The 14,722-nt window shown below is 42.1% G+C and overlaps 1 protein-coding gene across 4 annotated transcripts in view; it reads left to right on the forward strand.

Annotated features, from left to right (window-relative positions):
• Window positions 1-14,722, forward strand: part of DCBLD1 (discoidin, CUB and LCCL domain containing 1) — a 73,216-nt gene that overhangs the window by 54,553 nt on the left and 3,941 nt on the right. For all 4 annotated transcript variants that reach the window (XM_044924430.2, XM_044924431.2, XM_044924429.2 and 1 more), the window contains 9 exons: window positions 4,310-4,443; window positions 9,318-9,358; window positions 10,298-10,513; window positions 10,907-11,031; window positions 11,298-11,457; window positions 11,546-11,653; window positions 13,125-13,209; window positions 13,438-13,487; window positions 14,274-14,393. In XM_044924430.2, the coding sequence (XP_044780365.2) occupies window positions 4,310-4,443; window positions 9,318-9,358; window positions 10,298-10,513; window positions 10,907-11,031; window positions 11,298-11,457; window positions 11,546-11,653; window positions 13,125-13,209; window positions 13,438-13,487; window positions 14,274-14,393 (1,039 nt within the window). The remainder of the gene's footprint in view (window positions 1-4,309; window positions 4,444-9,317; window positions 9,359-10,297; window positions 10,514-10,906; window positions 11,032-11,297; window positions 11,458-11,545; window positions 11,654-13,124; window positions 13,210-13,437; window positions 13,488-14,273; window positions 14,394-14,722) is intronic.

Below are 14,722 nucleotides of genomic sequence, written 5' to 3' on the forward strand. Positions count from 1 at the left end.
AGCGATTCTGGACATCACCCAGTCCAACCTTTTCATTGCCCAGGAGAACTGGGAAGCTGGGTCCAGAGCAGTGAGATGACTTCACATCTGGTAGAGTTGGAGGCAGAGACAGGGTGATGCGCTAAATTGCTGAATTTACATTCAGGATGTCTCCATTATAGCTAGCTCCTCTATTTTGTGCCCTAAGAGACTAAAACCATAATAAGACACCTTAAAAAAAATTCATAAAAGATGAAATGGCAAGCTGCCTTTTTAAAGATTACTATCTTCTAATTCTGTTTTTCCCTCCAAATCAAGAAGGGGGTAGTATCTGCCTCTGTTTCAGCATTCTCTTCTCTTCTCTTACTTCTTCTCTGTCATGAAATCCTCCCCTTTTTTCACTATGATAGTAGCCATTGGAAAACTGACTCACTTTGCCAAATCTAATCTAGTTCAGGAAATATGAGCACTCTAAATTAAAGATCACAAAAGTTCTTAATTTTATTGCAACCGCATTGTTGCTGCTGTTCAGTCACTAAGTCCTGTCCGACTCTCTGATCCCATGGACTGCAGCACACCAGGCTTCCCTGTCCTTCACTACCTCCTAGAGTTTGCTCAAACTCATGTCCACCAAGTCGGTGATGCCATCCAACCATCTCATCTTCTGTTACCCCTTTCTCCTCCTGCCTTCAGTCTTTCCCAGTATCAGGGTCTTTTCCAATGAGTCAGCTCTTCTCATCAGGTGGCTAAAGTATTAGAGCTTCAGCTTTAATATTAATCCTTCCAATGGATATTCAGGGTTGCTTTCCTTTAGAATTGACTGGTTGATCTCTTTGCAGTCCAAGGACTCTCAAAAGTCTTCTGCACAATTCAAAAGCACCAATTCTTCAGTGTTCAGCCTTCTTTATGGTCCAACTCTCACATCCTTACATGACTACTGGAAAAACCATAGCTTTGATTATATGGACCTTTGTTGGCAAAGTGATGTCTCTGCTTTTTAATGTGCTGTCTAGGTTTGTCATAGCTTTCCTTCCACGGAGCATCTATTAATTTTATGGCTGCAGTCACCATCTGTGGTGATTCTGGAGCCCAAGAAATAAAATCTGTCACTGTTTCCACTTTTTCCTCCTCTATTTACTATGAAGTGATGGGACCAGATGCCATGATCTTTGTTTTTTTAATGTTGAGTTCTAAGCCAGATTTTTCACTCTTCTCTTTCACCCTCATCAAGAGGCTTCACATTAGTCACAAAAATATGGTTGGTCTCATTGGTCCTCCTAGTATTATAACCTAACCTAAGAAAAACTGTCCACTGCAGTAAGGTAAACAGTGTTGATATTAACACAAAGAGAAACTCCCAAATTCAGTTATGAAACACATTTTCATGAGCTGCTTTTTGGCACTAGCCATCACAGAGAAGGGAGGCATTGCTAAAATTTATTTAGGAAAAGATCCTTCTGGACTGCTCAGTCCTGGGCTAATAGCCAGATCACCCTCCCACACTGGTCTGGGCTTGTGGGGGCCTCTGGGCCTGGGCGCCCTGTGAAAAAGTTCCATTTCTTTCTCCCTAGCCCCACTTCCAATCACAGGGCCACCTGGTAATCAGGGGCAGCCAGGTGTCTGCTCCAGGTTCATCACCCCAGCCAGCAGCCATTTAGGGCTGAGCCAGCTGTTAGACCCACTCAGAGGAGATTCAGGAAATGAGAAGGGGGCTGTTGGCCCTGGGTTGCTCTTCATTTGCTCTGAGACCTTCATCCCATTTTCTTGTCCATTGAGTGTTTTGTGGCTGATACTACCATTTTGGCTTTGAAAGTGAAAATCTCTCAGTCATGTCCGATTCTTTGAGACCCCATGGACTATACAGTCTGTGGAATTCTCCAGGAATCTCTGGGTTGGGAAGATCCCCCGGAGAAAGGAGTTTTGGTTTTGATGCCTTGTTAAATGTCTAATTTTAAAATGAAACTGTGGTATGGAAGTTTCACCTTCTCAAATGATCCTCAAAATGTGCATTTAGTAAAAAAAATGTAAGAAACTGTTGTTGTGGTACAATCGCTCAGTTGTATCTGACTCTCTGTGACCCCATGGACTATAGCGCCCCAGGCTTCCCTGTCCTTCACCATTTCCCAGAGCTTGCTCAAAGTCATATCCATTGAGTTGGTGATGTCATCCAACCATCTCATCCTCTGTCATCCCCTTCTCCTCCTGCCCTTAATCTTTCCCAGCGTCAGGGTCTTTTCAAATGAGTTGGGTCTTTTCAAATGAGTTGGCTCTTCACATCAGGTGGCCAAAGTATTGGAGCTTCAGCATCAATCCTTCCAATGAATATTCAAGGTTGATTTCCTTTAGGATTGACTGGTTTGATCTCCTTGCAGTTCAAGGGATTCTCCAGAGTCTTCTCCAGCATAATTCAAAAGCATCAATTCTTTGGTGCTCAGCCTTCTTTATGATCCAACTCTCACATCCATACATGACTATTGGAAAAACCATAGCTTTGACTAGATGGACCTTTATCGACAAAGTAATGTCTCTGCTTTTTAACATGCTCTAGGTTTGTCAATGGCACCCCACTCCAGTACTCTTCCCTGGAAAATCCCATGGACAGAGGAGCCTGGTAGGCTGCAGTCCATGGGGCTGCTAAGAGTCGGACACGACTGAGCGACTTCACTATCACTTTTCACTTTCATGCATTGGAGGAGGAAATGGCAACCCACTCCAGTATTCTTGCCTGGAGAATCCCAGGGACCGGGGAGCCTGGTGGGCTGCCATCTATGGGGTCGCACAGAGTCGGACACGACTGAAATGACTTAGCAGCAGCAGCAGGTTTGTTACAGCTTTTTGTCCAAGGAGCAAGCGTCTTTTAATTTCATGGCTGCAGTCACCAACTGCAGTGATTTTGGAGCTCAAGAAAATAAAGTCTTTCACTGTTTCCATTGTTTCCCCATCTATTTGTCATGAAGTGATGGGACTGGATGCCATGATCTTAGTTTTTTGAATGTTGAGTTTTAAGCCAGCCTTTCACTCTCCTCTTTCACTTTCATCAAGAGACTCTAGTTCGTCTTCACTTTCTGCCATAAGGGTGGTGTCATCTGTATATCTGAGGTTATTGATATTTCTCCCAGCAATCTTGATTCCAGTTTGTGCTTCATCCAGCCTAGCATTTTGCATGATGTACTCTGCATATAAGTTAAATAAGCAAGGTGACAATATATAGCTTTGACATACTCCTTTCCCAATTTGGAACCAGTCCGTTGTTCCATGTCCGGTTCTAACTGTTGCTTCTTGACCTGCATACAGGTTTCGCAGGAAGCAGGTAAGGTGGTCAGATATTTCCATCTCTTGAAGAATTTTCATAGTTTGTTGTGATCCACACAGTCAAAGGCTTCAGCATAGTTAATGAAGCAGAAGTAAATGTTTCTTCTGGAATTCTCTTGCTTTTTCGATCATCCAACAGATGTTGGCAATTTGATCTCTGGTTCATCTGCGTTTTCTAAATCCAGCTGAACATCTGGGAGTTCTCAGTTCACGTACTGCTGAAGCCTGGCTGGGAGAATTTTGAGCATTACTTAGCTAGCATGTGAAATAAGTGCAATTGTGTGGTAGTTTGAGCATTCTTTGGCATTGCCCTTTTTTAGGATTGGAATGAAAACTGACGTTTTCCAGTCCTGTGGCCAATGCTAAGTTTTCCAAATTTGCTGGCATATTGAGTGCAGCACTTTAACAGCATCATCCTTCAGGATTTGTAAGAAGCTGAGCAGCTATCTATTCTTGCTGAATAAGTCACCCCAGAACTTAAAATGATGTTTTAAAATGATAGCCATTTTCTTTGCTGACCAGTTTGTGGGTCAACAGTGTGGGTTGGTTGGTTCTTAAGCTCCCTTTGCCTAGAATTGAAGCTGCATTTGTGTGATAGATCATCTGGGGTGGGAGTCTCAGGAGGCCTTACTGACAGTTGGCAGGGCCGTTACCTGCAGCAGAACAGAACAAGTGATATGGCCCAGTTCAGATTCAGTGTGGGAGGTGACCACACATGGGCATGGCCACCAGGAGGCATTATTCACTAGAGAGCCACGGATACTGTAAATCACCTCTCTTCCTTCCTACCTAGTGGAAAGGTTCCCAAGTTAGTCAGCATAAATATATGACTCTGATGTCATTCTGAGATGGTTATCTAATACTTTTTTCCATTCCCTTCTACTTTAAATGAATTTTAATTTAGCCATATCATGGGTCATGTAGGCATCCTGACCACCAGTTGCAACAAAATGGAAAACTCCCGTATGTGAAATGCATTGTTGAGTCACTTTTAAGTGATGATGTTGCTCTGTTTCAGACCTCTTTATTGTGCAAAGCCGCCGTCCATGCAGGAGTGATCGCAGATGAGGTGGGTGGTCCGATCAGCGTGTTTCTGCGCAAAGGGCTAAGTCGATATGAAGGAATCCTGGCCAATGGTGTTCTCTCAAGGGAGTAAGTACTTAGCTTTTTGTTCTGAATGCAAGGTAACCCTGCAGGCATATGTAATCAGCTCACAATTTTTTAAAGACAGCTGGCATGTGATACCAAGGGCCTGTCAACTGGGAAAAATATGTTTGAATGCTTAGAGTAGTATGTATAGTGTCCATTCAGGCTTTCCGGGTGGCACTAATGGTAAAGAACCCACCTGCCAATGCAGCCGACTTAAGAGATGCAGGTTCTATCCCTGGGTCAGGAAGATGCCTGGAGGAGGGCATGGCAACCCATTCCAGTATTCTTGCTTGGAGAATCCCATGGACAGAGAAGCCTGATGGGCTAGGTTGCAAAGAGTCCGACACAGTTGAAGTGACTTATCTTGTAGCAATAAAATAGTTCAGTTTATTCTGACAAGTTAGTTAAAATGGCACATTTCTAAAGTCCCAGGGCAGCAGAACATTCTACTCTCAGGTGCTTCAGTGGGAGGGAATAAAGGCTTATTCCTCTCTAGTTTCTTCTGTTTATGTAAATTACTGATTATTGCCAATATTACCAAAGACATTGAAGGAGACACAGGACTGAAATAAACCCAGGCAGAACCACAGAAATCCCTAGAGGATCCCTAGAGACTGTCTCTTAAGGATGAATAATAGTTGAGAAGTGAAAAAAAGATGGCTTTTGTTAACATTGTTAACTTCTGTTTGTGTTATCCTCTGATCTTTTAGCCTTTTACTAAAAAAAGTATGTCAGTTGCTTTAAACACTTCAACCTCAGCTTTTCTTGCTTTCAGGTTTCCTCAGCTTCTAGAGAGGAAAACTAGAACTGTTATAACTAAAATAGGCTAGCCTTATGATCCAGATGTCCATCTGTATAAACAAGCAGCTAAGACTGGTCCAGAGGGACACTCCCTTTGGAATGGATGGCCGCCTAGTGAGGGAACAGTGCTCCTTGGGCCACTATTCAGTTAGCGTCCTCAGGGATTGGTTCCAGGACTCCCGTGGATACCCAAATCCAGGGATGCTCAAGTCTCTTATATAAAATGGCATAACATTTACATGTAACTATGCACATCCTGCCATGGACTTTAAGTCATCTCTAGATTACTTATAATACCTGCTGCTGCTAAGTCACTTCAGTCGTGTCCGACTCTGTGCTACCCCAAAGACGGCAGCCCACCAGGCTCTGCCGTCCCTGGGATTCTCCAGGCAAGAACACTGGAGTGGGTTGCCATTTCATTCTCCAATGCATGAAAGTAAAAAGTAAAAGGGAAGTCACTCAGTCATGTCTGACTCTTTGCGACTCCATGGACTGAAGCCTCCCAGGCTCCTCTGTCCATGGGATTTTCCAGGCAAGAGTACTGGAGTGGGGTGCCATTGCCTTCTCCTATAATACCTAATACAATGTAAATGCTATGTAAATAGTTGTAAATACTACTGTAAATGTCGTGTAAAGAGTTGCATGTGGCAAATTCAAATTTTACTTTTTGGAATATTTTTCCTGAATATTTTTACTCTGGTTGGTTGAATCTGGGGATGCAGAATCTGCAGATATGGCTGACTGTATATACACATGTATGTGCTCATACATATGTACTATAAACATAAATAACATTTTATATTATGTAGACATGTATTATATATCCTCACAAATATGCACACGCATAAGTATATACATTTTTTTTCACTTACATATTTACCTCAAACTCTTTGGGACATTAAAATTTATATCCTGATTTATAAATTTATACCCTTTTTTATGGGGAGCTTCCCAGGTGGCACTAGTGGAAAAGAACCTGCCTGCTAATGCAGGAGACATAAGAGACGTGGGTTCAATCCCTGGGTCAGGAAAATCACCTGGAGGAGGGCACAGCAACCCACTCCAGTATTCTTGCCAGGAGAACAGAAGAATCCCATGGACAGAGGAGCCTGGTGAGCTATAGTCCATCGGGTGGCAAAGAGTCAGACATGATTTATAGTATTTATAGCATAGCTTATTGCTTCTGCACAGTAAGCTTTAAGTGTCTGCTCAACTTTGACTTTTGAAGATCTATTTATGTGTTTTATGGTTCGCTCTATTGATACTACGGTACTATTTATCAGGAAGGTATCCAGCTGTGACCTAGATCTGTTTCGGTGCTACTTCTCCAAATAGGAGCAAAGAACTGGCCTGTGGCCTTAAGTCTGTTGTTTTTGGATCTCTTGCCTATGTTTGAATATATTTGCATGCTTCTTTTTTAGAAAAACAGGATAGGAAAAAGTTAAACTTGTATTACTTGGATTTTACTTTTGAAGAAAAGTTATTTAAGCTGTTGAATAAAAGTAGGCATAATGTCCTCAATTACTTCTCCTACATCAACTGGACTTACTACATTAGAAGTCACTTTATATAATTTGATATTAAACTTTAGGGCAAAAATAAGAGTCCAGAGATCTAAATCATGAATGAAGTAGCAATGTTTTGCTCCATAATCCATATAGTTATTTGAACTAACTGAATGATTTTTGCTTTGGTGTGCATAGATAGAAAGTCTAGAATTATATCAAGGTCCCTTCTCCCTTCTGGCTCTGTGGTTCTTTTTTTTGTGCCAGCAGAAAAGAGTGAACTGTGTGCTCACACCATTGCTTCCACTGATGTCCATTCCCAGGCCTTCAGGGAGCCGCTGTTTTGATCGGTCCTGTTTTGCTGTTGGGGAAGCATTGTACATGCGGTCACTGAACTTCTGTTCCCACGCATGATTGTTTGGTGTTCAGGAAGACACACAGAAGGAAGCATTGCCACTGAGGAAGAAGGGGTCCCTAAAGTAAATATCTAGGGTTCTACTGGGATTCATCCCGGGTCAGGTCACTTCCCTGATCTGAGGAGACCAGAATGGAATCAGGAAGAGCCACTGACCTCACAGAGGACGATGGCTCAGACCATCTGCAGGGAGGGCTTTGTGTTTACATCAGACAATTCATGATGGCTTCTACAGCCCTCTGGGAAGGCTGGCAATTCCTGGAATCTGATTCATTCACCCTAGTGTGCAAATGCCTCAGAATCCCATCCTCCCTAGGGGGGTTTTATTTTTAAAAGCAGCAGCTTATTTACCTACAGAATTCTCTAGGTGGTTGTATTTAATTAGTTTAATTGGGTGAAATGGAAAAACATATTCCAGCCGATAATAGAGGAAAGCCAGGCAGAGAGGTCTGAGAAGCACAGCCTTCCCTAGCATCATCATCTTCTCAGGGTTAACTCCAAAGCTAACCTTCTTGCCTTAACTTCTCTTTTTCAGTCACAGAATAAATCTTTTAATGATTCATGGCAGTGAGAGCACATCCAGGCGATCAGGGAAGAGGCAGTATTATTTGGGCTTATCCGGCCAAACTTCAAGTGTAATAGTGGAGAAATGTTAGAGGAAATGGAAAAATCAAGAAGCGGTTCTAAATACATCTTAACTAATTTAAATATGAATCGGAAAAATGTGAACTGCAACAGTGTGAACCTTTCTTTAAAGGTTAGGAAACCTGGGTCCTCACCCCCACTCAGCCACTAACTATGAACTGAAGGAGGTCCTATGATCCACGTGGGCCTGCATTTTCTCATGTATGAAATGGTTGGTCCCTGCATTATACTCGGCACGGATCATAATAGAACCTGAATGTGGAAAACCAAGGCTTACAGAGTCTCTTCCTGAGAGTGGACAAAGAATATGAAAGAAAAACCTGTTACTTAAGAAAAAAAAAACAAAAATCAAAACCTTTGATGTGAATGCGCTAATACTCTTGTCCAGACTATTTTTGGGTCCTCTGTGGATTTCACATTTCAGTACTCTTTGTCCTTTATTGCCATAGTAACTGAGTCAAAACATTTAAAATTGTAAGCAGTACTCCGATTGTAAACTAATTGAACATGACAGTGATATCTACCTTTTTTGTTTACCTCTAGTATCTAATACATAAAGTATGAGGCATATAAGATGAATCTTGGGAATTTCAGGTTTTCTCTTCATTCTCTGTACTGTCACAGCATTGAGTTGAGGGATTTACAAAAAGAAAAATGTGATGGTAGGCCTTAGGAACCTCTTCTCTGCAGGACACAACTGCAGAGCAAGGCTGATTTGATAAGTTCGCCAGGAGAGTAATACAAGTCATAGAACTGGGGGGCCCAGAGCCCCAAGGGTCAACACCAGCTGTGCAGGACTGTCCAGCAGCAGAGGGGGCCAGGTGGCAGGACCTGTCAGTGAGGCGCTCTGAGTTTTCTCCAGCTGCACCTTGTTATCCAGAGGCAGGAACTGCTTCATGGCTTGGTGTCTTTGCTGCAGGAAGTTGGAGTGTGACTGGAGAGACCAGGCTGAGGAGGTCCCTCAGGCTGAGAAGGGCCACTCAGGGAAGGAGTGAAGTCTGTGGCAAAGACAGCAGATAACATGCTCATTCTTCTAAAAGTGAGCAGGTGTCTTCATGTCTCAGTGGTCCTTGACGGTTGATAGTGGGGCGCTGTGGGGGTGCCTGCTGAAGCAAAGGGCATGTCTAGAGCAGGCATCCTTTCTGCCTCCGTCACCACAGACTCATTACCTGGGATTTCAGGGTGTTCTAGAGACCGTATATGTGTACATTTCCTTCCCAGTACAGTGTGGCGTGATGGAAACAGCACGGAATTTTTATTCACAAGCAGTGCCTCAAGAGTCCTGGCCACTTGCCACCTGTATGAATTTAGGGAAGTTGCTTACCTTCAAAGGGCCTGAGTTTCTTGGTCTATGAAATAAATACCAGTGATGGAGAAAGAGTGGCCTTGCCAGGCGCTCTGAGGACCCCTTGCGGTGTGGGAAGGCTCTGAGCCCCATGCTGTAGTGCTGTTCCAGTCATTAAGATCCGGTTAAGCAACTCACCTCCTCATCTTTGTGTTTATTATTTCAGTGGTTCCCTGTCAGACAAGCGATTTCTGTTTACCTCCAATGGTAAGGATCATGCTTTCCTTAAGAATTTGATAATTTAAAAATCTTCAGGGGTAGTTTATTCTTCCATACCCCTCAGATGAGATAGTTTCAAGGATTATTTTTGTTTCCCCTCAGGCTATGTAGCACCAATATGCTGTGACTTAAAAATACATCAGAGAATAAACCGTTAGCACTAGGAAGAAAATATTTTTCTTTATAATCTCTCAAACTTTTGCCAAAAAGAATGAAAATTTAAAATGACATTTAAGATAAATTCCTTTCTCAATTTTTAACAGAAAAAGCTTTTGAGTAAGTACAACTTGTATTTGTGATCAAGTTATTGAAAATGAATATATAGTATAAAGGCTTTTTTTAGCCCCTCTATCATGGAACTTATCCTGGGGAAATAGTCTCCCTCATATAAGATATTTGGGGAGAACACTGTAAACTTGTCTTCTCTTTCCAGGAAGAGGGCTGGCCTTTCATCTGCTGCCTCTGCATTGTCTTGGGCATTGCTCTAGTTAAGCGCCTGGGGGTGATGTTGGGTATGGTGAACTGATCTTTGAGCACCTGCTGTACCTGTGCTTCAAGGGTACAGAGCAGGAAGTCCCCCTTCTAATCAACTGAGAAGAACCTCAGCATTAAGCTTTTAAGACACCTTGCACTTCATTGAAATTAGGGTGAATTTAGGAGGATAGAGAGGAAAATCTACAGTGGGGACAGAGAGATATCACTTTTAGGGGATATAAATTCTGTAAAAAAAACAGCAACAATTTCAAGACGCCACAGGACCAACAAGTCAAATGGAACTCTGGATCATTAAAAACTAGTAATTAAACAGTTGATTCAGTATCAGAATAGAAGTAAATCAACTGAATCATTCTAGGTGAAATGGGGTGGGTTTTTTTTTGCTTTCATTTTGCTTCCATATCTGAAATCTTTTCCTGCCCTTTATCCTAGGCTGCAGTGGATCCTTGACTTTGGAACCTGACAGGCAAATCAGAGCTTCTTCTTCTTGGGAGTGGATCAATGAGACTGGAGATCAGGTCCGCTGGTCTCCTGGCCAAGCCCGACTTCAGGACCAAGGCCCGTCATGGGCTTCAGGGGACAGGAGCAAGAATCACAAACAGAGAGAGTGGCTGAGGATAGATTTGGGAGAGAAAAAGAAAATAACAGGTATGGACACAACTGCAATTTCATGAAACAAGATGACTTGCCATTGAAATTGTTCTGAATTTGCATGGGTGTCCCCATCTCAAAATATCATGTTTTGTTTAAAAGTAACAAATCTTCACCTTGTCTCGGTGAGAAGAACCCATGTGGAGGGTATACAGTGTGTGGATAAGAGAGCTGGTATCTCTTTGCGGAAACCTTTTTAGGGCATGTTGTCAGTGTGAAAACTCATCTGTCATCACGTTTCTAGATGCAGATAAGAAAAGCAGGCCTGAAAAATGATTTGAAATTTCAGATGGGGGAGGGGAGGAAAGGAAAAGAAACCTGAAAATAAGAAAGCAAGTTATGTATAACATATTTTTAAAACTAACCCATAAATAATATTTTCTTAACAAGGAATTAGGACCACAGGATCCACACAGTCAGATTTCGACTTCTATGTAAAGAGTTTTGTAATGAACTTCAGAAACAACAACTCCAAGTGGAAGACCTATAAAGGAATTGTGAATAATGAAGAAAAGGTAAGAGACACTCTGGAGGGAGGAACTGAACTGGAGAGCGGGCCTCCAGATATTTTCATTAGTGTTTCCAGAAAACAGATGCAAAGCACCACATGCAATTACTTAGCCTTTGAGTGCAAAGCCTTGTATCTTCACTATCAGGCATGTCTATACAAATGCAACGGACATAGAATCCTGGCTTTGATTTCGTATCACTAGGTGTGAGTGGGTTGATCAAGACCTAGAAACTAATAGAATCTTCAGGTAAAAGTTACTTGTTCCTACAGGTGTTTCAGGGCAACTCTAATTTTCGGGACCCTGTGAGGAACAATTTCATCCCTCCCATTGTGGCCAGATACGTGCGCGTCATCCCCCAGACGTGGCACCAGCGGATAGCCTTGAAAGTGGAGCTCCTTGGCTGCCAGGTTGCACCAAGCAGGACCCAAGGTGAGTGATGGAGTTACTGAATTCTGGTCCCCTCCTTTCACAAACTGCTGTTACCAGTGTGGTTTCTCCAACATCTCTTCTCACTTAGGTAATGACTCACTGGTGTGGCACAAAACAAGTGTGAATACTGTTGGTTCAACGAAAGGAGAAGATAAGACAATCTCAAAACCCATCCCCTCTGAAGAAATGCCCAAAGGTATGGCAGGGATCGTTTTATGGTTTCTTAAGGAACATAACTGGTATTCCAGCCAATAATACAGTAGCTTCGACAACATTCTTTTTTCCTCTGTCATGTAAGTGTCTGGAGGCAGATGGTTCAGAGGTATCTGCATATGCATAAGATAATATGTATCCACACTTTTCATTGCGATGCTGTAAGTAGAAACAGACTGGAAACGAAAGTATGTGCCCTTCAAACACTATGTAAATCTTTTGTAGGAAAAAAATACCAATAGCACATTCATGCCATGGAACACTCTAATAACCATAAAAAAGTACATTAGAGTCCTCTGAGACCCACTGACAACTTAAAATAATAAACATTAAAAATACATTTATTTTTTCAGAATGTAAAATAATTTGCATATTTTATACAATTTGGTAGATTTGAGAGAGAGATATATATAAGAAAATAAAAATCATCCATAAATCAGCATCCATGGTCACCATATTCCACTGTGTATTCAATTATATTTTTGTAACTTCAAAACAAAATGGCAGCATAGCACATATTTTGTTCTGTAGCATATATTTTTCATTTGACATTGTATTTTGAGCATTTTCCAATGCTATTAAATAGTTGAAAAACACAGTTACTAATATCTTTATAGTGTTTCTTCATATGGACATATTTAATTAACATATTTAGTTAACATAGTTAACCATTCCCCCGTTACTGGATGTTTGAACTGTTAGATTTTTCCCAAATTCCCACTCCTATAAATAACAACACTAATTTACATAAATATTGTTCCCTTCTAAGTTCCCTGTCCTCCGTTTCATGAACTACACATTTCCACTCCTGATCATTCCTTTATTTTCTTCCCAGCGAACACAGAAAAAATGAAGGGTTAAGAAGAAACATTTCTCCTTTAGTTTTCATAGTTTCTACAAGCTGGGGGTCTTCAGTGGCTGTTAAGTGACCTTCTTCCTTAGACAGACAGTTGTGGGAAGACATGGTCTGATGTTGGGCTGCATTTCCCTTCAGTCCACAGTTCCAAAGGTCTGCTTCCCTGGGCTTCTGTTAACCCTACAGGTCCAAACCTGCCCCCGTCTTGGGGAAATGCTTACCTGAGCCACGCTGAGAGTTCTACACTGTGCTTACATCATCTACCTGCCTGAATAAGGCCAGCTGTAAACCTCCCCAACCATTTTGATTTTTAGTCTGATATGATCCAGGCAACAAACTCAGAGTAAATGTTAATCCCAAGAAACACTGGAAAGTGCCTTTGCGGGAGGAAAAAAAGATCAATTTTATTTTCCTAAACTTCAGCTGGGATTTTGAGCCCTCTCTTTTTGGTTTCCAGTATCATTACATGTCTAGCATGTATTCTTTTTCCCCTTATGTTAAACCAGTGAGGACTTTTCAAATCAGTGTTCAGTTTTAGATCATGGGATTTGGTCGCTCTTCATTTCTGTTGTAATGTGGTGGTTTTCCCCCTTTTCAGGATTAAACATCACAACTATTGTTATCCTACTGGTGCTCTTCTTCGTGCTGGCTGCTGGAGTGGGAATCTTTGCAGTCCTTAGAAAGTATGTGACTTCACGTTTAAAATTTTTATTCTAATTATGTCAACAATTACAAAAGTTGACTGCTCTTCATATGTTCATGTGTAGAAAGCAGCATCACTTCTTCCAAGATAAAATGTTAACTTATATTTTTAAAACAAGTTGGAGAGAGGGAGAAAGTATCAAGTATTATTTCATGAGCAGTACCTATCATTTAGAAATATTTTCAGTGGGATTTTTTTGTTTTAATAGGAAGAAGAAGAAAGGAAATCCTTATGGATCATCTAAGACTCAGAAAACAGGTTGGTTGAAAAAACTATTACAGTTTTATTCTGTCTTTGAGGACACGAAAACCCACACATGGTTAAAGAAATAAGATTTAATAGCTTTAAGTTAGCAAATCTAACAGGAAAGAATATATTGTATCCTATCTCTTAATTCAGAATCTTCATAGCCAGTTTACTTTTACCTTTGTTCACATCATCCCATCATTTGTCAAAATTATTTTTTTTGGCAACTGGAGTTTGAGTCACCACACTGCCTGTCATCAAGGAGAAGACAGCACCCCCAGTACCTTCAGGCCTTGTGTTTCTCATTCTGGGAAATCGGGGGAAGGACTGGGTCTCGCAGGTTTCAGAGACTCCTTAGGACACGGGATGCCCTGCAGTGAATCAGCTGTGGTCCAGAGAGAGGGCAGCAGGCAGGACCCCTGAGAATCTCAAGGCCACCTTAGGGTGCCACCTTCAAAGGCTCTGAACCGCCAGCTGTGTGGACTCTTCAAGGTCACAAGTGCCCTGTCAGCTCAGATTAGGAAAGTTCATGCCCGGGTGGTCTACACTGGGGATAATCCGGGGGCTGATGGGTGCACAAGTGCATTTTGCAGGCCCGGTGGAAAGCGCGGTTTGGGTGGCACGTGCTGCTGTTGTAGTGGCCTCGGCATGTTTCTGCCACACACCTGGAGAGAGGGGTCGTGCGTGTGCCACAGTCAGCTGGCAAAAGCAGCCTGACCTCTGACTTTAGCAGGAACCTGTTGTGGAGTAACTGTGTTATACTCCTGAGATATGTGTTTCGTGTTATCTTTATTCCAGACTGTTGGAAGCAGATCAAGTATCCCTTTGCCAGGCATCAGTCAGCTGAGTTTACCATCAGCTACGATAATGAAAAGGATATGACACAAAAGTTGGATCTCATCACCAGTGATATAGCAGGTAGGGACCAAGTCTCTGTGACCCTGCTATAAGGTGCTGCTTACGGGAGAGGGGAGGCCAGGAAGAGAAGCACGACTAAAATCTTTTGTTTAGACGGGATCTGGTGAATCAGTAACGTGTGACATTTTCTCTCTGTGCTCTGTAAAGACTCACAAACTAACACTGAAATATTTCCCCGAAGCCCCATTTAGCCTAGACTCTTACACCTGCAGGGCCTCTGACACCCAGAGCCATGGTCCTGAAGTACCGCTGAAATTTGGATGCCCTTACTTCATCTATTTTTGTTACTAAGGTTTTGATTAAGGCACTAGAAAAAAAGAGGGACTAGA

This window comes from Bubalus bubalis, chromosome 10 (assembly GCF_019923935.1).
Source record: "Bubalus bubalis isolate 160015118507 breed Murrah chromosome 10, NDDB_SH_1, whole genome shotgun sequence".
Taxonomy (NCBI): Eukaryota; Metazoa; Chordata; class Mammalia; order Artiodactyla; family Bovidae; genus Bubalus; species Bubalus bubalis.